The sequence below is a fragment of the Rhincodon typus genome, chromosome 30 (genome assembly GCF_021869965.1).
Source record: "Rhincodon typus isolate 14 chromosome 30, sRhiTyp1.1, whole genome shotgun sequence".
NCBI lineage: Eukaryota > Metazoa > Chordata > Chondrichthyes > Orectolobiformes > Rhincodontidae > Rhincodon > Rhincodon typus.
Window position 1 is genome coordinate 8,151,186 of NC_063361.1, and position 24,806 is coordinate 8,175,991.

General features: G+C 40.1%; 1 protein-coding gene across 1 annotated transcript in view; it reads right to left on the bottom strand.

Annotated features, from left to right (window-relative positions):
- myo1d (myosin 1D) overlaps positions 1-22,304 on the bottom strand; it is a 420,078-nt gene extending 397,774 nt beyond the window's left edge. Inside the window, exon 1 of the mRNA XM_048614719.1 lies at positions 21,868-22,304. Coding sequence (XP_048470676.1) covers positions 21,868-21,962 — 95 coding nt within the window. The 5' untranslated portion in view covers positions 21,963-22,304. The remainder of the gene's footprint in view (positions 1-21,867) is intronic.
- Positions 22,305-24,806: the final 2,502 nt, after the last annotated feature.

The window sequence follows — 24,806 nt, forward strand, 5'->3', positions numbered from 1 at the left end:
CAATAGAAATGTAGAAATCTGTTCATCATGCAGCTTATTACATAATGTGGATTGCTGCAGAACACCACAAAAAATATATCAGCACTGAAGTACTTTCAAGAATGGATATATCAGATCTGATGAATTTTTTTGTGTATGGAGTTCTGCTGTATGGGATTATCTTGCATCAACTAAAGTGGTTGGTACCACTTTCAAAGTTAGTATATGATAACATTTTTTAAATTCCATCCATTTCTGTCTCATCCAATCACCTATCCCAGCCGACAACTGCAGTAACTGATCTGCACAGGTTTAATGGGCAATTAGGAATAGGCAATGGACACTGAAGTAAAAGCAAAGTACTGCAGATGCTGGGAATCTGGAAAGAACAGAAAAATTGCTGGAGAAACTCAGCAGGTTCAGCAGCATTTTTGGAGGGAAACAGAGTTAACGTTTCTTCAGTCCAACAAAGCCTTATATTGGTTACAAAACATGAACTCTCTCTCTAGAGACGTTGCAAGACTTGCCGGCAATAAATGATAGTTTAATTAACAATGCCCATATCCAATGAACAAATTAAAACAAAAAAAAAGTTGTAACCTCCATCTGTGCAGATGCTGAAAATGTGTCTATAAGCAGGGTAATGTGGCCATGATTTTGATTTGTTAACGTCAGCACAAAACAAAAAAAGGGATTTTTACTCAGTTTCCCCCACATTGCTGTTCTGGAAATCGAGACTCTAGGGAGGTCATAACTCCCCACACAGCAATGTCCTCCAAAACCTCCCTTTCATGGCTCGTGTTAAGTGAGCGTAGATGTGTTAATGGATTGTTTGACTGTGAAAGGAAACACTGGAAAACCTGATCCTGTCTTTATCCATGCGTCCAATGTTTTGTAGCTGCAACTAGGTACAGAAAACCAGCTGATTAAACTTCCACTAGGTTGCTGAGGCCATTCATAGTTCCTAACTCATATCCCAGTTGAAATTAACTGAACCATCACAGGCTGGGCATTTTGAACTTTCATAATTCTACTGAGTAGAACCTTAATCGAAAGGGGGTTTAGACAGATACGGGCCAAATGCTGTCAAATGCAACTTGATAAATTCAGGATATCTGGTCAGCATGGATGAATTGGACCAAAAGGGTCTGTTTCCACACTGTACAACTCTATTACACTACTTAACCACTGTACTAGTAGAAGGACTGGAAAAAAGTCCAAATGAAGTTTTACTCTGGTTCAGAGAACCTTTTAAGTTCTTAAAATACATACTTGCACTAACAATATGCAGTTTACTCTTGAAAATTACTGAGTTATTTTTCCTCTCCATTTGTCTTTGGTAATTGCAAAGTCTCGCAAAAAGAGACTACTAGTTAACTAGCCACAAAGAAATCTATTAAATCAGTCATTTCATTTGGCACAAATTTCTTTTCATTGTTAAGTTTTTTACAAGGCTATTTTCTTGCTTGCTAAATATATTCGTGCACACCAAAGTAAGGCAGTCTCTTCAATTTCATCTGCTCCTCGTCTCCAAAGTGAGGGCGCATAAGCAAAAATGTTCAGCATCAATTCCCACCCATTTGGTCCAATGTTTCTGAAGAAACAAGACCCTTTTTATAAATGGTAAATAAATTTGCATCTCAATCTAATCCCTCCATGCCTTCCATCATTCTTTGAACAACACAGATGGTCCCCTTCAATTTCTCCATTATTAGTCACTCGTAAGTGTTTAGGAATGATTTGGGGGATTAGAACACAATTTTTGATTATAATTTTACTAATAATCCATTAGTATGGAATAGGTCATATCTGTATTATGCTCAAAATTTTTTAAACGAGTAACTTTTTGTTTCTCCCATCAAGCAATTTTCAAATTCCATCATTTTCAAACACCAAACTATATCATCCAACATACTAAATAGAGGATAGCAGGAAAACTAATGACTGCACAAGTCTGTATTCCAATTATATTAAAAATAAATTAGTTTTACTTCGAAATTTCAGTCCCTTTGTTTTAAAGTTCTAAAGAACTCAAGGCTGGAGCATTGAAACCATATCTAAGCAGCACTGGGCAATCGTTGAAGGATTTAAAATCATCATCGGACTATCTGGCACTGAAAACTCAGGCCTTGTACTGCACAGTTTTGTTACAGTTTCCACGAATGGCAAACATACACAAGTGCAAATATGTACAATCCCTCAGAACAAGTACTATGACCTAGGCTTATCACTCAATGCGATTGGTAATGCATGTAAAATGAAACATTAATGCTATAAAGAAGCCTTATCTATTTAAGACTGAAGCTTCTGTACTACAGTGAAGTAAGACACTTTTTTTCCCCTGTTTCCTTTCACTATCCATGGACCTCTATTGGAAAGTTTACTTGTGTGTGCGGATGTCAAGCAATCAGAGCAGCGGTTTGGCTGTGATGACCTCCAAAGCTGGTCAACAATTAGTTCAGATTCATCTATGTGACGTAACAGAGATGGCAGTGGAATAATTTTCAAGTACAATTCACTGGCTTTAGGAGTGAAAGAAAATTGGGATGTGAGACTGAGAGGTATTGAAACAGGGGAAAAAATATCTTTAAATAATGGTGTAAAATAGCTCAGCAATATGCGCAATTCTTTTTGAGGATCAAGCCATTTCAGTTGACTTTGGAATAGACAGAGTTGAAAAACGACAGCAACAATGGTCACAAAGATAATTGTTTATCAATGTTACTTCTATACAAGTATAGTTCCAAAGATTCAGCGCAAACATCATAAGTGTGCTGCTAGACCAAACTGCTACCTGTTACAACCTTGGATTATTAATGAAACAGCCCCAGAACAGAGTGACCAGATTAGAACTTGACTGTTCAAGTCAACAATTCTCAAATCAGTGCTGCTTTCATTAAACAACATGTGAAATACAATGAAAACCAAAGATGCCCTGTTTAAAACAGGACCTAATCAAGTATCAGGATGATTGAATCAGTATTTCATGTGAATCAGACTTTTTAAAAAAAACTCCTGTACCAAATATGAAGGTACAAAATGAAGTATATATGTGTCTCCTCAAAAGGTTACTCTTCTCGTGCATGTATCAGTGAGCAGTAGGTATGATGGAGGCCACCACACTGGAGTGGGTTAAAATAGTATTCCCAAAATATTCCAGTCATAAAATGACATGCTTGCAGTGCTGTCAGATTGTAATGTGAAAATCCTGAAGAATGCTGTGCAATCAACCACTGGTGTTCAATCATTTGGGTAAAACATCTCATATTAAAAATACCGCAGTGATGCAAATTGACATTTCTTTCTTTCTCTCTGTATAATCTTCAAACTCTAGCCCATATATACAGCTGAGTTCACACATTCAGAGCTTTGCTATCCTCTCGCTGCTGATCAGCGGGTTTAAAGAATTGAACCATGTTCCTTTCAGAAAACAGGTAATAATTTTAAATTATAGTTGACTTCACTGATAGTGGAGCAATTTCCAAATTTAAACAATGGTTTAAACGATTTTCTCCTACATCAACCACATAGTTGCAGCATAAACTGTACGTTCTGCTCACTGAGACTGAAGACAAGGCCTTACAATTCTGTACGTAACCATTATATTTTCTTATGCTGTCAGCCTGTCAACCCGCTGGAACGTCTGTGCTCCACCAACTCTTGCCTTTTGCACAACCTTTTTTTTCCCACTCCACAATGCTGGAATTCCGTCCCTAAACGACTCCGGTTTCTCTGTCTCACTTTAAAGATGCTCTTTAAAACCAACCTCTATGACTACCTGTATCGTATATGTCACTCAGTCTCAAATTATGCCGCACAACTCAACTATTAAGTGCAATCATGCAAATTCTGATGCTCAGTGTAAGCATGACAAAAACCGCAGTAATCCCAACAGTTCAATGGGTGAATGTTGTGTATAATGAAGTCCTGGAAGGGTCCAAATTAATCAATAGCAAGCTGTCTGATTACAGAAAGACCAACAAATGCAGCAGTATAATTCATTTCAGTGTTCTTCAACAGGGCATGAGGGGAGGATATTTGAGGCCCAAATTCTTAATGAAAAAGTGCATGGACATGGGTGTTGGAGGAAGATGTTTTCAGCATGAGTGACAAGACTGCCCACTTTTTCACTCATTCATGAAATGTGGGTGTTATTGTTTGGGCCAGCACTCATTGCTTGTACATAGGTACCATTGAGGTGGTGGTAGGCAGCTACCTTTTTGAACAACTGCAATTCATTTGGTATAGGTACACCCGTAATGGAATTCCAGAATTTTGGCCCAGTGACACTGAAGAAACCGTAATAGATTTCATATTTCAGGATAGTGAGTAGTTTGGATGAGCACTTGCATATGGTGGATCTGCTGTCCCTGCCCTTGCAGATGGTACTGGTCATGGGTTGGGAAGGTGCTGTCCAAAGGAACTTTGAATTTCTGCAGTGCACCCTGTAGATGTGTACACAGCTGCTGTTGTGCTTTTGTGGTGGAAGGAGTTAGTGTTTGCAGATGCAGTGTGAATCAATTGGGCTGCTTTGTTCTCGATGAACATTTCATCACATTCCTGACTTAGAGCTTGTAGATGGTGGACAGATTTTGGGGAACGAGGTGGTGATTTACTTGCTGCAGGTTTCCTAGCCTCAGACCTCCTCTTCTAGTATTTATATGGTCAATGGTAACCTCCAGGATTCAGTGATGGTAATACCATTGAATGTCAAGGAACAACAATTAGATTTTCTCCAGGTTTGCTCTGAAGAATCATTTTAGTTTCAAAATGATAGCATGCTCTGTTTCCACGGATGATGCCGACCTGCTGCAATTTCCAACATTTTTTGTTTACAGTACAGATTCCAGCACTTGCAGTAATTTGTTCCTCGATCTTCTCTTGTCGGAATTGGCTTGACATGAACATTATTTGTCAATTGTCAACCAAAACCAGGATATTGAGCAAGCCTTGCTGCATTTGGACATGTCCATTCATTTATGCGCCACCAGCAATTTAACAATCCATTGACACAAGTGCCCAGGGACCCCCACAGGAGTACACAAACTAGTTTGTACCTCAGCCGAATTTAGAGTTTTCATGACAAGATAGTGAAACAATTGTCAATGAATCCTTGGAATAAAAGACGATATTGAGAGTAAGACACCCAATTCCAATTGGTAGAATTGGCCTCAGTGCACTGGGTTGGAAAGCCATGACTACAGCCCCAGCTCTGACTGATTACCATGCTCCTGCTGGAAACATGCACGTATGTTGATTTAAGTAACCTTGACTGAATTGCCATTCCATGGTCCATAGACTCTTCAAGTTTACATTTAATACTAATGGCAGATTACAGATTAAGAACTAAGAACAGTGTACATGAGACAAACGGCAAAGAATTTGCACCTTAGATTTAGAAAGCAATGAATTTCAGATAACATGAACCAAAAGAATCCCAGGTGGTTCACTGCATGGAGACAAAGCACAAACAAACTGCACCCTTCAATTAGCAATGGAAATGCAGGACCTCTAACTGGGTAAAGAGAGGATCAAGTGAAATCATTAAATGACCATTCTTTTGGAAGTACAGAAGATGAATTTCTTTAAATGATACCAACAACCCATTACTTGCCATCATTATCTGAAAAATATGAAAATGAATGCATTTAAGGACTTGAATACATTTGTAATTCTTGCAACAACTTATGTCCCGCAACAGCTGTACCTTTAGACATTTATCTGGAAAAATGCACATGAATTAAAACATGATTAGTTCTTAACTTCAAGAAATGATTAAAATGCTTTATCCAACTGCAAGAGTTTTTAAAAAGAGTGCGCTATACAGAAGTGAGAATGCAAAACCCCCATTAAATATAAGCCAAAAACGTCTTCCTGACAATTGCACACACTTGTTTCTCTTGCCTAAACTTCTCTATAACTGTGCAGCTTGCAATTCCATCCAAACTGTTTAACTTATTTCACATTCTGATGCTGACTGATCTGCAACACTGCCAGTACTTATTCTCTTTCTTAATATCAGTTTCTTAAATATGCACCTGTGACGCACGATTAAAAGGGGTTAGCTGATGACCTATAACACAGCCGGTTTCCAAAGCTACACACCACCTGTACCACATGACATGACAGCCATTATACACCCCATTTACACTTCTGACAGAATAAGCAAGCCTTTTCAAACATCCCCCATCTACAAAAGGCACATATTCAGATTATGGAGACTTTCCAAGGACAGAAATCAACTGCCACATGAGCAGAACTTTAGCAAGAAGACTTCAAAACTAAACAGCAAATAGATCTGCAGGATTAAATTTGTTTCACATGCTGCCATTAAGATCTGGTCTTTGGAACTTAAGGTAACTGGGCAAAAAGATGTGCAGGACTGGAGGGTGGAGTGGGGTGGAGGTGTGGATTAATCTGCACTGTAGGCTGGACCATGCAGGCCCCTTCAAAATTGTGCTGTATATTTCAAAAATTTGTTTACTTGAGAAATGGAAGAGAGATCATAAACTGTTTTTTTTTTCCCAAAGAACTGGGAGATTTGGATCAGTTGTTTATTAAATTTCAATGTTTTGATCATAGAATCCCTACAGTGAGTAAGCAGGCCATTATTATGACCCCATCGATTCCACACCTACCCTCTGAAGAATATCCCACCCAGGCCAAACCCCCTACCCCATCCCTGTAACTCTGAATTGCCTATGGAAATTTCACCCAATGTGCACGCCCCTTTTTAGCATGGCCAATCCACCTAACCTGCACATCTTTAGACTGTGGGATGAAATGAGAGCTCCAAGAGGAAACTCATGCAGATACGGGGAGAATGTGCAAACGCCAGACAGTCACCCGAGGGTGGAATTGAACCATGGTCCGTGGCGCTGAGAGACAGCTGTATTAACCACTGAGCCACCGTGCCGCCCATGTGTCAGATATTACTTAAGCTGGATTCAGCTTGCTTGAGCTTCACCCATTTAATAAAAGAAAATGATTCAACCTGGTGTCTTAATTCATATGATTATGTCCCTAAATGTAAAATTGATGCTGATCCTTTTCAGGTCATTCAAGTTGAACAGAAAACATAACAACACAACACTAGAAAACAACTTAGATATCAGTTGAAACAAGAGGGAAGTTGAGCAGTTGAAGATAACAGTATGGCCTGAAGTGAATTTAATCAGCAGTGGGAGAACTAGAATGGTGGAGTATCATGGAGAAGACCCAAACTACATTTAAACAATATGCAGCAAGAGGACTCTTACTCTGATTAGTAAGAGCTGTTGCTGGACAAGATCCAGTCAAAAAGTTCCATTAAGAAGAATAAGCAAGTTGGAAAAAAAATACTTTAAACCAATTTGGAGAAGAGGATGACAAACGTTAGGTAGAAATAATAACCTAAAGATAAGAAAAAGAGGGAGGAGAGCAAAAGTTAGAGGAGAAGTAATTAAGATGCCCTAGTGGTGTTATCACTGGACAGTTAATCCAGAGACCCAAATAACGTTCTGGGGACCTGGGTTCGAATCCCGCCACGGCAGATGGTAGAATTTGAATTCAATAAAATGTCTGGAATCAAGAATCTAACGATGACCGTGAATCCATTGTCGATTGTCAAAAAAGCCCATCTGTTTCACTAATGTCCATTTGGGAAGGAAATGGTCATCCCTACCTGGACTGGCCGACATGTGACTCCAAACCCATAGTGATGTGGTTGACTCTTAACTGCCCTAGCCAGTGACGGTCCTCATCCTTTGAATGAATAAAGAAAAGAAATATTCCAGGTACAAAAAGAAATAACAAAAAATAAGCCAGTGATAAGAGCATATCAAATTCCCAAAGAGCATAATAGCAAGCCTTAGCAAGAAAAGTGCAATCAAGTCAAAAATTACAAAAGAAACATCTTCAGGGCATAAGAACGCGATCAAGCAGATAAGCATTCAGTACACGAATATATGAAGCATAAGGAATGAAACAAGTTACCAGAAGCAGAAGGTCAACTTAAAAAGTATGACGTAGCAGCCATTTCATAGGCTGCAGATTGCATTAACTGGGAACAAAACAAACATTCTAGAATACAATATCTTTAGAAAGGACAGGGAAATTGGACAAGTTAAATGACACACTGTTTCAGCAGAGGCAAGGGACAGTAGGCAGTGAAATAAAACAGAAAATTAAAAGAATGCCAGAAGCTATGAACCTCTGGTCAGAGTTCAGAGGAAAGTGATGGTGTGGGTGGCATTGTCGCTCCAATTCAGAGACCCAGGTAATATTCTGGGACCCTTGGTTTGAATGCCACCATGACGGATTGTGAAACTTCAACTTCAACAAAATCTGGTCCATTGTCAATGGTTGCTAAAAATCCAACTGGTTCACTAATATCCTTTAGAAAAGAAAAAAATGCCATCCTTATATGGTCTGAGTTACATATGACTCCAAACATGCAATAACATGATTGACTCTTAACTCACTTATCCATATTAAAGTTCATCTGCCAAATTTTGGCCCATCCATCCAACATATTATATCAATTTACAAACTATTTGTTTCTTCATTGCAACATGCTTTCCCAGCTATTTCAATATCATTGGTAAATTTAGCTATAGTACATTATATATCTGCAATTTAAGATATTAATATAGATTTTAAATAGTTGGGGCCCAAAGACCAAACCATGTGGCACTCCACCAATTACAGTTTGCCAACCAGCATAAGATCCAATTATGCTGACTCTATTTTCTGTTGTTTAGTTAGCTAATCCTTCACCCAAGCTAACATGTTACCCTTAACGCCATGTGATCTTACCTTGCTCATTAATTTTGTGTGCAGCACTTTATCCAATGTCTCCTGGAAGTTCAGATATCCTACATCTACAAGATCCCCATTATCCACTTTGCTTGCTACATCTTTGAAGAACTATAACAGATTAGTCAAACATGATCATCCTTCATAAAATCATGCTGACTCTAATGAATTACATTGTGACTTTCCAAATCAACCACTAGAGAATCTCAAAAAAAATGAAACCAGATTTCACAAACCACAGTCTTTTTAATATTTCTCCTTTGAAGAGTGTCCCTGGCAAGGCCAGCATTTGTTACCTACAGACCTTGAACTGAGTGGCTTACTAAGCCATTTTGGAGGGCAATCTACCACATTTTGGTGAATCTGGGGGTCATATAAAGGCCAGACAGAGTGACACCAGATAATCAATGATAGTTCCATGCTCATCATCAAAAAGATGAGCTTTACTTGCCACACTTACTAATTAAGTTACATTAGTTTCTCTGTGACATTTGAACTTCAACAATAGCATGGACGTCTCAATTACTGATCTAGTGACATCACCACTATGCCACCATAGTCCCTAAAGGACAATGAAAGAACCTGTAGAAATCAAATACAGTCTAAATTGCCCAAATAATAGTTTTCCCTCAGAAATCAACAGATCAGAAGCACCAGAGCATTAGCGGATTAGTTCCGCGTTTTAGTAACGTTATTGTTTCTCCTAACTTAGTGGCACATTAATTACTTCTGTACATCCAACTGGAAATGCTAATGGATAGCTTTACATTATCACAATGTGACTGAATGGCAAGTTGAGAAGCCTTCTACAGCACTGAAGGTTGATCGACCTGCATTGCGGTGCCTCCATACAAGATCACAGAATTGTTATGGTGCAGGAGGTCATTCGGCCCATCATGCACCACCAGCTCTTCAAACAAACATCACCACCTAGTGCCATTCTCCTGCTTTCTCCCTTCCACTGCCCCAACCCGATCAAACAAAAATAGGGAAGGTAAAAGTGAACGACTGAGAGAGAGAGAGAGCTACATTTTAGGGTATTCCTAAATATGAATATTGCCTGCCACACCTATTCTGTCCCTGCAGGCTCTACCATTTTCAGATTCCATATTTCTGTACACAGAGTAAATGGTAATCTGAAACAGCATTCAAAAACTTAGTGGTAACATAAATTGTGGATTGAAAACATATTGTGCTGAGGTTTTCTCCCCCGACTCCAGAAACATTACTAGCAATTAAGGAGGGTGGAGCATGAGACTGCACCATTGAAATGATATGATGAGAATTGACAGGCCTTCTCTTAGATTTCCACCAGGTAAGCGAGCCCCAAATGCTCCAGAGACTGCCAACTGCAATGCAAAGGACACCACAGCATCCTTATCTCCATAACCCACCATCTCCAAACAGTGGAAGATTAATTCCAGCAAGATTTATACAATTCAAAGAAACTTGAATAAATAACTAAAGAGACAAGAGCCTTATTTGTTCCTTTTATCTATGATTCTTGTCATAGTTAGAGGATCTAGAATTCAACAGAACAAAAATATTCTTTTCTGTGAAGTATATCTTTATAATCACAGTTCACGATGTTTCAGTTAACAGAAGAGTAGAAAAAGGGGCTAGTAACATACAGGCAATTACCTGGCCTGGTAGCTGAACAGATAAAATAAAGAACCTCTAGTATGATTAGACAACGACAATTATAATACTGCATAGTAAATTAGAGAGCCTAACAAGACTACAGCTCCAATCCCAAATGTCCCGAGGGCTTGCTGACTCAGACAAATTATATCCCAAGTGGTTGTACTTGTATGGTTAACTGGGTTAAACAATTAAGTAGTAGACACCTCAACCCACTAGATCTATTTATAGGTTAGAATCCCCAACTGAACCGACACACAACTCACCAATGCACAGAACACGTTCAAAATCACTCAATGTATATATGGAAAAAGTGAACTAGTGTTAAAATTTCACACTATGTAATTGATTTTACTTGTCATAAGGATATTAAAGTGCTTAAACAATTAAAACTGCACATGAAAGACATTCCAAGGAAATATTTCATATCCAAATGGCTCTTGTATTTTTTTTTGAACGGACACTCTCTGGCATGCCAGAGTTTGTTTTCACTTTAAAATTTTGCTCTCGACCAACATCTTTAGAACAGATTATTTACTCATTATTTCATTCTTGTTTGTAGACTAGCATACGAAGTTGCTTTCGTACTTCTCAGCATTACAATAGTAGTTATCCTACAAAAGGTTGACTGTTGTGTTGTGGGATGAGAGGCTGAGAAAGACGCTTTGTAAATGCATATTTTTTGTATTTTGTCTAGCCGCAGGGTATTCTTTTTGTTCTTCTCTGCTTTGCAAGTTTTTACTTCTCCAAATGGGACCTGTGTCCTCAACGTGATTTGCCCTGTTTTGTTTTGTTCTCCCATGTTGCTGCAATCTCATTATTGTTTCTATAAATGAAAAAAAGTGTTCGGTCAGGTCAACTACACACAGATGTACGCGTATTGTTATTTCTATGACTACTCTCAAATCACCAGAGCCATACTTATTCAGTCGCATGGTAACTAACAGTGAAATGCGTTTTTCTGATCAGTTCCACTATTCCTCCAAATTAACCCGACAGCCACTCTGGAGTTCCCTTCTGGACTAGCCCATTGATTGTCTCAAATTTGGTGCTCAGGGGATTTGGTGATATTTGGTGGCTAATATGCTCCCATTCATGAAATAAACACTCTCTAATTTTGGGCAATTATAGATTTAAGTAAAACCACTCTGAAAATTGTCACTCTATCCACATAACCATAGAAATAAACTGTGGATAAATAGAAGTGTCAAATTAGTATTGCAAGGGGTTTTGCCAATTTAGGGACTGAAGAGTAATGAAAACTATTTTTAATTGTAAACCAAATCACATAATGACATAAATAATGTCAACAATGATCAATACATGATTCTCCTCTTTGCCAAAGCAAAAACAAGTCAAATATCCTAAAAGAGTGAGAGTTTCCTCAGCAGACATTGAATACAACATTAGAGCAAACTTTCCTGTACATTTCATCACTACTGAATAGTAAAACCTCCTTTTATGTCAGGATTTGTAATGCAAGACCATATGCTTCATTGAAGAAAAACAGTTGCCCTTTGAACATCCTGAACATTTAATGAATGGGAAATTGTACCACGATAAAGTAGCTTTGATGGACCAAAAAAAAAAGCAGAACTGCGGATGCTGGAAATCAGAAACAAAATCTAATTACTGAAAACAGCTCAGCAGGTCCAGCATCTGCGGACAGAAAGCAGAGTCAATGATTTGGGTCCAGTAACCCTTCTTCAGAACTGAACTTTCAGAGGTTTGATGGAACTGCATGTTGCAAGACTAAGAATTACTAGAGACCAACAAAAGCATGCTTTCCTGTCTATTTCAAAAAGCAGCATCATATTGTCAGATTGTTAAATTCAGGTTAAAATTAATAATCATGTTTATTTAAAAGAAAGATAACGTAAGATACAAAGAATAAATAACAAGGCAACATATAGATTGACTCAGCCAACAGGATTTTAAAATATCCTTTTTGGATCAGAACTTGACAAAGAACAGGACTTGTGGATGGTACACAGTCACATGTCTCTCAACAGTATGACACATAATTAAAGTCTACAGGTGTGAGACAGCAGAGGAGCAAGAAAGTCAACATTTTGGGCTGAAACCCTGTTGACTTTCCTGGTCTTTTTGATGCTGTCTGACCTGTGCTTTTCCAGCCTCACCTATCAACTCTGGCTTGTAGCATCTGCAGTCCTTATTGTCCCCATGAAACATAATTAAACAACACAAAAACATGGGCTCTTACTAAATGGCAAAGGACTTTTTATTGAAGAGATTATAGTTCTGCAGTTTTACTCAGCCTCAGCTTAAAACAGGATCAATCTAATCTCAGGTGATTCTTTTAAAAGATATTGAATTTTAAAGCAAAAACTTATTTTTCCTTTCAGTTTCTTTACTCTCTATTAATTCAATCTTTTACCCATCTTGTTATTTTTCTTCCTTTACTTAAGTTGCCCCATCCTAGCTAATAACAAATCTAAAAACACTAACAGTTCAACCTTGGAAGGTTATCCCATGTGGAGAGTGGCAAAGATCCCCACCAGCTCTTGTACTTTTACTGTCAGAGTACCTGATTGCTTATGGTGTTGGCTCAGATAAACAGTTTCAAGAGAAAAAGGATAGAAAACAATAAACTGTTATTGTACTGAGTGGACAAGATTGCACAAAACACAAGGGCGATGTTCAACTGTTTTGCAATCTTTTAAATCTGAAGATTAGATATTACCTTCAATTATCATTCAAATATTTCCTGTTTTTGTGACATAACCTTGTGCTTTTGCACAATTGGTCCTTCACCAGACTTCTGCTTCATGTTTCAAGTTAATTTCTCATGTCCCAAGAGGTCCCAAATGCCTATAGTCCATTAGATTAATCTGTAATATAGGTCTTAACTAAACAGATGATAATCATTAAAAAAATGATTAAGAAAGGAAGCACACACCTATCAGCATCTGTAAACAAACTGGTTATTTGCTTCACATTAGGGCTCAACAGTGTTGGGGGGGGGGGGGGGTCACTTTATAACAGTACATTATTGTGTCTTACTTCAGGTGCCAAATTCCTGTTTACATTTCACATTTCTAACATGCATAGTTGTCTTTGTTTCTTTGCAAGAAGTGTAAATTTACCTGAAGCATTAGGTATTTGCTTTGAAGGATGGCTGTGATCAAGAAATCTTCTGCAACAAAACTGCACACGATGACATGTAACTAACTAGTTCATTTCACAATGAAATTTACAACTCTTTCAATCATACCAATGCTTTTGAGCATTTTTCTTGAATTCCCTAGCAAACTGGCAAGAATTTAAGTTTGTACCAATATAAACTTCTAACGACATTCTACACAAAATTGACATTTTGCAAAGAGAAAGTGCAGCGTTTACATCTTTTTGAATGGATTTGTGCCTAGGGTTCTTAAAATAGGACCCAGTACATCCCATCCCTTTCTACAAGTACATACTGCACTACAAGGAAGGCCGTCCATAATTACAAGGTTCAGCCCATGACAAATTACAGTTTTACAACAATTTTTACATATTTTCCACATTCCCTTGGGGTTCTCCAAAAATACATAAAGTGCTCAAGATAAGTACTTGCAGTTCAATACATCACTCAACCTCAGTACTTTCTTGTGCAAATTATTGTCTAACATAGACTATGGTGCCCAATTTAGCCTTTCATAACAACAACTTTGTCTGGCATACAAGTCACTACAGCAATGTGTCAGAAACTTAAAGATGGTTCGGATCTCAAAACAAGGAATACGAATTGGCCCACAAAGAATATACATGAGTAATCCCAGAGTAAATGAGTCCTAACTGTTTACCGAAGTTAGCAAATTATTCACAAACCACACCCTCAAACTTTATGGTGAGTGATGGTTCAGCTGATTTTATCTAAATTTAAAACCGCTGCTTTCATGTTCTACTGGTCAAATGCCAGGCATTTCGGAACGATTCTGATTGGACAGATCAAAATTTGAAACAATGTCCCATAAAAGAACCTAGAATTATTCACACTAATTTTCTGCTTGCCATTACTCCCCCCATACCTCATTCCACTAAGCTGTGTGCAATTTAATGAAAAATGAGATAGGCTGCTTCTGCATGAGCTTTTATCAGCTGAAGCAGAAATTCATACTTTGCTTATAATTCACTCAAGGAATTTCTGATTGCATCCTCATGCTGTCTCCGAAGAATTCAAAAACACTGAACAGTAAATACATCAATAATGTGGAACTGCTTCTGTGTACTTTATTAGCTTTTACAACATTTTGCTTAGAAGTGTAATACAAAGCTGACTTGTAGTTTCATATTTCTATATCAACATGTATTCATAAAGTAAAAATAGCTTGTCTGGTTCTCCTAATCATTGAATCAGTAAAATTGCTACCCAACATGGGAATGAACTATGCACAGACTAGGAGAGGTCAAGATTCAATTTCTGGTCTTTGTCCAATTTGTTGCCCTCAAACATCCTGGGCTGGTGAGGAGGGGAATTAATTAGTCACAGATGGATCACTATCCCACTCACCTGCCAGAATTGTGCGCATTTGGTCAGAGCTCATTTGTAATCCTTAAAACACAAGAAAACAATGAAGGCAATGTACAAAACAAAAAGGTGGCTGCCTTGACCCAAAAAAGTTTGGAGGAGAAAAGGTTTGAAGTGTGCAATGATTGGTTTGAAGGGCATTTCTAAAAGGAGGGGAAGAGTGCAAGAAAGATGTGAGGGCAAGAGGTAGGGATGCAAGTGCATTCTCGTATCTTTGAACAGAATCTTAAACAATCCCTGGAGATAAATCTGGTGCTTTGGGGATTGGCATTTAATCAGGCAGGAGTCTACTGGATGGGGAATGTGCCACCTTCCCACGTTGGCCTTGATTATATCCAGGGTTAAGAGTTTCATAGATCCACTTCCTGCTCTGCTGCCAATTGAGGCTAAGATAGGTCTCATTCACTGCCATTAGTATTCACCCAAAGCAGGCAGAAAACTGATCTGGCAGGAGGCCTCAAAAGTAAAGCGGGCGTCCCCTTCTTCAATAAAAAAATCTGTGCCTGATTCAGGGACACCTTGCCCCTCCGTCCTTGCTCTCAGCCCTCCTTCACCCTGTATCCTCCATTCTACTATCACACACCTGTAGTCTAGGTCATTTGGCAATCCTAAGCCTCAGATGGGCACAATTGTTGGCAGCAATCATTGCTTGCACAGTCATGGCATCTGCTATGACACTGCCAGCCCATCAACTCCTGGCAGTCATCACTGCAGACAGCACCTCAAGAGGATGGGAGCTGGTATTGCACCCACTAAAGAGTCAGAATTGCCAAGGCACCCAGAGGAGAAAGGCTCTGTCCACAGCCAGAGCAAAGGGCAGAGGTTGGTGATGGCTTTCAGTCAGCAGCCCCTCCATCTCCTGATGCATGGCCCCTCAACAGTTTCTGATGCAGGGGTCGCTTGACCAGGCTATGAGTACCTTTGGAGCAGGAACCCTCCTGGAAGCCTACAAACAAAACACAAAAAAGGATTGCTTTTCAGGCTTCTGGAATGGTTTGTACCTACCCATTCCTGGGTGAATACTGGCAGTGGCAAAATGAGGTCTTTAAGTGGCAATGAAGGGTCTCAATTAGCAAAAGGGAAAGAAAGGCTGTCAACCAGATTTCCCACCCGAGACTTGAACTCTGGGTAGAAGCAGGAAGTTGGCAGGGTTCCTATGCCCTATATACACTGCTTGATTACATACATCCCCACCATAAAACATCAGGGAATGGCATTAAATGCTGGCCAATTTGTAAACACAAATGCCCCAATAGCTCAGCAGCATCGATAAAGTATTGCTGAAAAACAAATGATGTTGCAGCTTTTCATTTTCAATCATCAGCACAGAATCACAAGAATATTGTAGCTCTTGAAATGCCATTCCAGCTGTGATTAGTTAAGTCACTCTGCTCGATACTATTTACCTGAAATCAGCTGTAATGGTAAAATAGTAAAAATAATCAAGCATCAGCTATGCCTGCACTGTAGCCCTCCAACACAGTGGGTTTAATTCCCTTTCCAGAAGTGAAAAACAAAAACTAACGTCGACATCCCTGTCCAGTCTGGCTGAGATACAATTTTTCTAAGGCTCAGCTTGTCCTCTCAGCTAAATGAGATAATGCTATGGGATTTGTTACAAAGAGATGAGAGTCTTATCCGATATCTTAGTCAACATTTAGTCCCTCAAAGCAACATCAGTGAAAGATCCAATGATTGTCATATTGCTTCTCTGGGAGCTTGCTGTGCATAAATGAACTCTCTCATTTCCTACATTTCAAAAGTGGCTACTAAACTGTACTTCATAGTCTGTAAAGCCCGTGATTTCAAACAGTGCTGTAGAAATACAAGATTGAATTCATTATTCACTTTCTCTCCAACTTGCAATTCTCCTTCTTACCCACAGATCCTGCATGGTTCCTCATTACTCGACTCCTGGCAACTCCTCCAGGACAATTTCCACTTTGCACCCTTTGGCTGATCCAATTTTAGCATCCTGCACATCCCATAGTCCCTGTTTTACTATTGCTTGTAAAAGGTTCTCACCATATTCAGCACCTCTTCTACAAACGCCCCCCCACACCCCTCCAAAAATCATGAAAATCCTGCTTTCCTTCGAAGCTGTATTCAACCATCACTCCGAGCTACTCAACCAACCCACTGTCCTTGTTCACGGCTTCATTCCTTTTATTAACTCAGGAGAGTCAGGTGGGAACAAAAATGTTGTTGGACAGCTACTTTAAAATACACAAAACTTTTCATTTGGGAGTAAATGTTGACATTTTATAAAGGAATGAATAAAACAAACTCTCTCTCGCCACAGATGCTGCTAGACCTAAGCATTTCCTGTTTTAATATAAAATAAAATGCCCGTATTGAGTTAGAATTCCTTTTTAAATAAAACATGATTATTGAGACTTCTACTACCCTATTGTCTAAAACTACATTCACCTGGCTTTGAGGAGTCTGGAAATAAACCACCAGGCAGCTTCTAAACTGAAACATGACATCTATTTGCAGTTTGGATCAAGGGAGGACAAAGATCCCTAGAATGGAAGTCTTCCATTCTTCCCATGACCAATTGCAAAAGAATTCTTTTTACTCTCATAAAAGCAACCATTGCAACACCATGGCATCGGAACAAGACCATTCAGCCAATGGAGTCCATGCTAATAAAAGTAGCAAACACTGGAAATACTCACCATTTCAATGAACTTTTCATCAGGAAAAAGCCCCAGATGCAAGAAGTTTCAAGCAAAAACAGGTGGGGGGGTGCAGTGCAGAGGGGATCGGAAGAGAGAGAGGGGGCAAAGGAGGAAAGAAAGAGAAAAGGGAAGGCCTGTCGTAGGGTAAACTGCTGATGGTTTAGTCATTTTAAAATTCATAAAATTTTAAAATTCCCCATAAAATTCATGGGGACTTGAACTGGTCCAATCATTCCAGTGGTTTAACACTAAATTGGAGATCGAGGAAGAAAAAAAAATTGACTTTAGATAGTGCCATTCATTTTCAGAACATCCCAAAGCATTTTAAAGCCAAAATACCTCTGGAATTTAATTGCTATGCTGCAAGAAGTACAGCAGACAATTTGCAAGACTGCAAATTGCCATCTGCAATGAGATAATGACCAGATAATGCAGATTAAGGTCTGTTCCAGAATAAATATGAAACAGGACTCTCACTTACTTCCTCAGGTTAATGCTTCATTTGAGAGACAAAGCTGCTAGTATGGATGGTGTTAGTGTTACTAGTGTTAGTATGGATTAATGTGCTCAAGACTCTGGACAAGGACCTGAACATACAAACTTTATGATTCAAAGGGAAGACTGTTACCACAGATTTCAATTTTGTTCCAAAAAGTAGCCTTAAATAGCAACGGGCAAACTAAAATATATTACAGCTGCAGAACAAAAAAGGTTATTTGGAACAAAAGCACATAGCACAAGTTACTCTCAATTGTAGGCTACTTGCTCCCCATATTAACAGTAACTATTGAAGTTTATTGACAGTATTAAAACATTGCTCCACGTGTCCAATTACCTAGCATTAAACACAGTTGGCTACTAAATTCACACAAGGGATTAGCACCAATTATAGCACTTCTTGGAACCAAATCAAAATAAATCTAAACTGCTATTATACCCTCAAACTGTGCTTTGCATAAAATGGGAGATTAAATGCTACAATTCAGTCACAGCCTAAATAAGAGGCTCAGTTGGCGAACAAACCTTGTTCAAGAATTCAGTCCATAGAAATTTTAGCTGCACTTTTTTTCTGTGGCCTATTTCTAGAAATACAACAACATTAAGTTTCTCGTCTTGCTAGCCACATGTTGCAGGTATTGCCAGGGTGGGATGAATAGAATTCAAGAAAACGTTCAAATTGGGTCAGAAGTCACACAACACCAGGTTATAGTCCAACAGGTTTATTTGAAATCAAAAACTTTCGGAGTACTGCTCCTTTGTCACTTCACCTGGCGAAGGAGCAGTGCCCCCAAAAGCTTGTGATTTCAAATAAACCTGTTGGACTATAACATGGTGTCATGTGACTTCTGGCCTTATCCACCCTAGTTCAACACCAGCACCTCCAAATCATGACTTTCAAACTGAAGTAAAGATGGTCTTCTCGTGTTTTGGTTTGGAGATGTGTCAGTCAATCATTTGGACCAGTGGTTTCAGGTCTAATTCCTGGCCTGTGCTGAGCTCAGTGACTAAACTGTAATTGAGCTAAAGTTAATATCAGCAACCCACATTACAGAGGAATCATTTGTTGGGTGACCCCTTACAGAAAATGCAGAGATACAGCAGACCAATCAGGATAAAGATGAAAATAACTGATACTCTCCTTGGTAAAACAGTTTGCTAACATCAAACAACCTGGCAAACTAGGCATGTTGACCATATATTGCTTAAAGGATTCACAGGAGCACTTCTTTTAAAAGAAAATTTGACAAAATGTAATAAGATCCTCTCCTGCCTCAATAGTATACTGGTGTTAAAATAACTTAATAAAATGATTCAATAAGGGAAGGAACATTGGGAGTGAATTTCTCATCAGCCAAGTTAATTAAATTAAGAATGCATCAATGATCACAAGTTATTTAGATTACAAGTACTCGGACGGTCCTTCTAAACAGCTGCCAAATGATATTGTCAGAAACCAAATTGAAAAGCAAAACAGAAATCTGAACTAAATTCCAATAGAATTCATTTTCAGGGGTGAAATTTATAATGGAGCGGTGTTTAAGTTTGGTCACCCATCATAAAAGAGCAACAATTTACTAAAAACTTCTCTTAGTGACTTTGCTGCAAGAAGCTTTGAACTGGTTTTGTGTAACTGATGGTAAGACCAAATCACAATCATTGATGCTGCAGTCATACTGTTATTTTAATTTGGATTCTAGGAGCCTGTTCCTCATGTGTATGTTGTTATTTCCAGTTTCCATAGCCTAGTAGTAGATTTGAGTTAGACTGAGCCAATAGTCTGCCGTCAGGCCACAGAAAAGATTTGAGAGCACAAACATGAGGGTTAGATCCTAGATAACAGGTTGCCTAAATTAAACTTGAAAAAAAAGTGATTTTTCACTGGAGTTCAGAGAAATGAGGGGGGAAATCTCAGAGACTTATAAAAGTCTAACAGGACTAGACAGTGTAGATGTAGGAAGGATGTTCCTGATGATGGGTGTGTCCTGAACCAGGGGTCACAGACTGAGGATTCGGGGTAGACCATTTATGACAGAAATGAGGAGACATTTCTTCACCCAAAGAGTGGCGAGCCTGTGGAATTCGTTACCACAGGAAGTAGTTGATGCCAAAACATTGAATGTATTCAAGATGTGGCTAGATATAGCACTTGGGGTGAATGGGATCACAGGTTATGGGGAGGAAGCAGGATTAGGTTATTGTGTTGGATGATCAGCCATGATGGTAATGAATGGCAGACCAGGCTCGAAGGGCCGAATGGCCTCTTCCCACTCCTGTTTCTAGATCACTCAAACATCTCTAAGCACTGAGCACACGAACTATTTTAAAGTGCATTTTACAATTAAGCAGGCAATCCCCAAATCCTTTTGATTTCATAAAATGGATTGACAATACACACAAAGGCATAACAAAATACTAAACTGACGTACAATATACAATTTTGTAGCAAATGTTTCTCCTCCTTGCCACATGACACGAAGGCACACAGCAATTGTGTCTGCCAGAATGAATACAATCAACCATCTGTAGTGTGATACAATCAAAGTCACAAAACTGAAAACAGTCAACTGGGATTGTGCCTGGACAAAATAAAAAATAATCAGAATCTTTAATTCTCCACTCCTCCATTGTGTTAGTTTTGTAACACACTCCTGATCATTGTTTGTTGTTCAGAATTAAAGTGCACACTCACTATTTTAAAATAAAGTAATCAACCAATCTTGAAGTTTAATTCAATGAGTAACATCTAAAATGCTTTCCAAAAAATCAGGGGACACAGGAGTTTGCCATTTGGCCCTCCATTCCCGTATTGATTCTCAGAGATCACATGCCTAATCCCAATCCCCCGGATTCCCCCATAGTCCCCATTTTTAAAAAAAGGATCAAATTACATTTTGAAAATTGCTTTTGGATCTGCTGCCTTTCAGGTAACAACAGATCATAATTTACTGAGTGAAATAATTGGATTATTGCCTTGTAGTTTACTAAAATGTACGCAGTGCAAGGGGTGGGGCAGTCATAAAATCTATATATGTACATACATAAATATAATTTAAAAAGTGGGCATATTTAGGGGTTAGACATTAGAGCAATTTGTTTGATTTAGACTTTGTAAGATTGGGGAGATAAATCCATGGCAAAAAAAAGTTTGGACATTGAGCAGGGATAAAGCAGACGCATATCCTCCTCACCAACTCCGCCTCCCAGGCTACGCCAATAATCATCATTGCTCCACATTAAATAGACAATTCAGAGAGCAACCAGTTGCAGTAAAATTAGATATTACAATCATAGCAACGTTACCTATTGCCACACAATATCGTACACAGTGGAGCAGAATATCTTTGCACAAATTACGCTCATGGACTGAAACAGAAGGCAACACTTGACAAGTACAAGTTTATCTCTAGCATCATGAATCCAAAGCAAAAACTGCATCGCCGGGGTTGTACTGTTACAGCCAGTACAAGAAGTTTCAGTTTCTCCTGAGGTAGATGAGCAGGTAATGCTGGATTAATCCCCCGTCCCTTCCCCCCTTAGGGCAACCTCCCACCTAAATCGGCGAGTTTACTGGGGATTCTTCTGCATTAACAAACCGCACATTACACCCTCCAGCACAATCTCTATCCCAGCATCTTTCCCCTTATTTTAAATCCCATTCATTTCCTTCTTTTATGACACAAGTGCAGGGGAAGGGGGCAAAAGGGGTGTCCCTCCTTTGCCTCGACCCTCTCTTACCTCAGTTTCAGGTTTGCCATGAATTCTGACATGCTGACGGTGTCCAGGAGGACAAAGTCTGCCTTCCCGAACTCTAGGCTTTCCTGCTCCGCCATGGTTTCCCCCTCCGGACCGGCAGAGAGAGAGAGAGAGAGAGGAACAGAAGATAGGACAGACTTTCTTTCTTTAACCTGAACTCCGACTCTTTTTCTTTTTCTTTTTCTTTTTCTCTCTCTCTCTCTCTCTCTCAGACTTTTAACCTCCCAGACAGGTTTCCTTTGGGTTCCACAGTCTATTTTTCTTCCTTTCAATGCAGTGATGTTGATGGAGCTTTCCGCCCGGATTAGGATCCCTTTCCTCACTCACTCGCTCGCGCCTTCCTCCTTCGACCAGTTACAGCCGCACCTCACCTGGGCGAGACTTGTCAGCGCAGAAGGCGGGCGCGCTCCCGACGCTGGGCGCGTCACCCTGGCGGCGGCTTTGGTGTGTGGGACGTGCGTGCCGGACGACCGCGCGCGCCGCCGCGCACCCTCCCCCCCCGCCACCACAACCATGCCGCGGCTAGTGGGCGGGGCTTGGTTCCCTCTAGCCCCGCCCCCTCCGACGCGCGCACACATACACACACCTGGCGCTCAGGTGAGGAGGCGGCTGTCAGGAACACACAGGGGTTAAAGATGCTGGGGGATACCGCTTTTTAACCAAGTCATTTAGAACATACATAAGAACTAGGAGCAGGAGTAGGCCGTCCGGCCCTTCGAGCCTGCTCCGCCATTCAATAAGATCATGGCTGATCTTTTCGTGAACTCAGATCCACTTACCCGCGTTCTCACCGTATCCCTTAATTCTTTTATTGTTCAAAAAAAATCTTCCTTATCTTTAAAAGCGTTTACTGAAGTAGCTACTACTTCACTGGGCAAGGAATTCCATAGATTAACAACCCTCTGGGTGAAGAAGTTCCTTCTCAATTCAGTCCTAAATCTGCTCCCTCTAATCTTGAGGCTATGCCCTCTTGTCCTAGCTTCACTTGCCAGTGGAAACATCCTCTCTACTTCTATCTTATCTATTCCCTTCATAATTTTATATGTTTCTATAAAATCCCCCCTCAATCTTCTGAATTCCAATGAATATAATCCCAATCTACTCAGTCTCTCCTCATAAACCAACCCCCTCAACTCCGGAATCAACCTAGTGAACCTCCTTTGCACCCCCTCCAGTGCCAGTACATCCTTTCCCAAGTAAGGAGACCAAAACTGCACACAGTGCTCCAGGTGTGGCCTCACCAGCACCTTGTACAGCTGCAACATAACCTCTCTGCTTTTAATCTCAATCCCTTTAGCAATGAAGGACAAAATTCCATTTGCCTTCCTGATTACTTGTTGTACCTGCAGACCTACCTTCTGTGATTCATGCACAAGGACACCCAGGTCCCTCTGCACAGCAGCATGCTGCAACTTTTTACCATTCAAGTAATAATCCTTTTTACTATTACTCCTACCAAAATGTATGACTTCACATTTATTTACATTGTATTCCATCTGCCAGACCTTTGCCCACTCACTCAATGTATCTATGTTCCTGTGCAAAGTTTCACAGTCCTCTGCACACTTTGCTCTGCCACTCATCTTAGTGTCATCTGCAAACTTTGACACCCTACACGTGGTCCCCAACTCCAAATCATCTATATAATCATCCAACACGGAGGCTCGGTTCAACAATTCACATTTATGGAGATAACAACGTGTAGAGCTGGATGAACACAGCAGGCCAAGCAGCATCAGAAGAGCAGGAAGGCTGACGTTTCGGGTCTGGACCCTTCTTCAGAAATGGGGGAGGGGATGGGGATTCTGAAATAAATAGAGAGAGAGAGGGGAATGCGGATGGAAGATGGATAAAGGAGCAGATAGGTGGAGAGGAGACGGGGATGGAGCTAGTAAAGGTGAGTGTAGGTGGGGAGTTACGGTGGAGGTTGGTTAGTCCAGGGAGGATAGACAGGTCAAGGAGGCGGGGATGAGGCTAGTAGGCGGGAGATGGGGGTGGGGCTTGAGGTGGGAGGAGGGGATAGGTGGGAGGAAGGACAGGTTAGGGAGGCGGGGACAAGCTGGGCTGGTTTTGGGATGCAGTCGGAGGAGGGGAGATTTTGAAGCTTGTGAAGTCCACATTGATACCATTGGGCTGCAGGATTCCCAAGCTGAATATGAGATGCTGTTCCTGCAACCTTCGGGTGGCATCGTTGTGGCACTGGAGGAGGCCCAGAATGGACATGTCATCCAAGGAGTGGAAGGGGGAGTTGAAGTGCTTCATGACTGGGAGGTGCAGTCATTTTTCGCGAACCAAGCATAGGTGTTCCACAAAGCGGTCTCCAAGCCTCCACTTGGTTTCCCCGATGTAGAGGAGGCCATGTCGGGAACAGCAGATACATTGTACCACATTAGCAGATGTGCAGGTGACATCTGTTTGATGTGGAAGGTTTTCTTGGGGCCTGGAATGGGGGTGACGGGGAAGGTGTAGGGGCAGATGTAGCACTTCCTGTGGTTCCAGGGCACATTTATAGAGTGCCTTTAATGTTACAAATTACCAGAAGAGGTTGGAGAAATAGGCCATTCTGCCCATCGAATCTCATAGGTTATTCAATGAAATCATTAGCTCCACTTTTCTGCCCTGTCACCATAACCTTTTATTCCATTAATGAAGTAACTGCACAGAGACCAGTATTTTTCCCCCACCACCATTTATTTACATAGGCTCTGACCAGCCAGCTCAAAGCCTACCCTAGACTGAAGAGACCTTCTGAATCTCCTGTTTATATCTGTCAGCCAGGGCTCCCTAATTGGCTCAGGTTAACAAACCCCATCAAGGATCTCATAGTCAACGAGATCCAACTGGCCCTCATTCCAATCGCTACACTTACTTATTAAATGATTCAATAAGGTCTCCTTCTCATTCTTCTAAATCCCATTGAG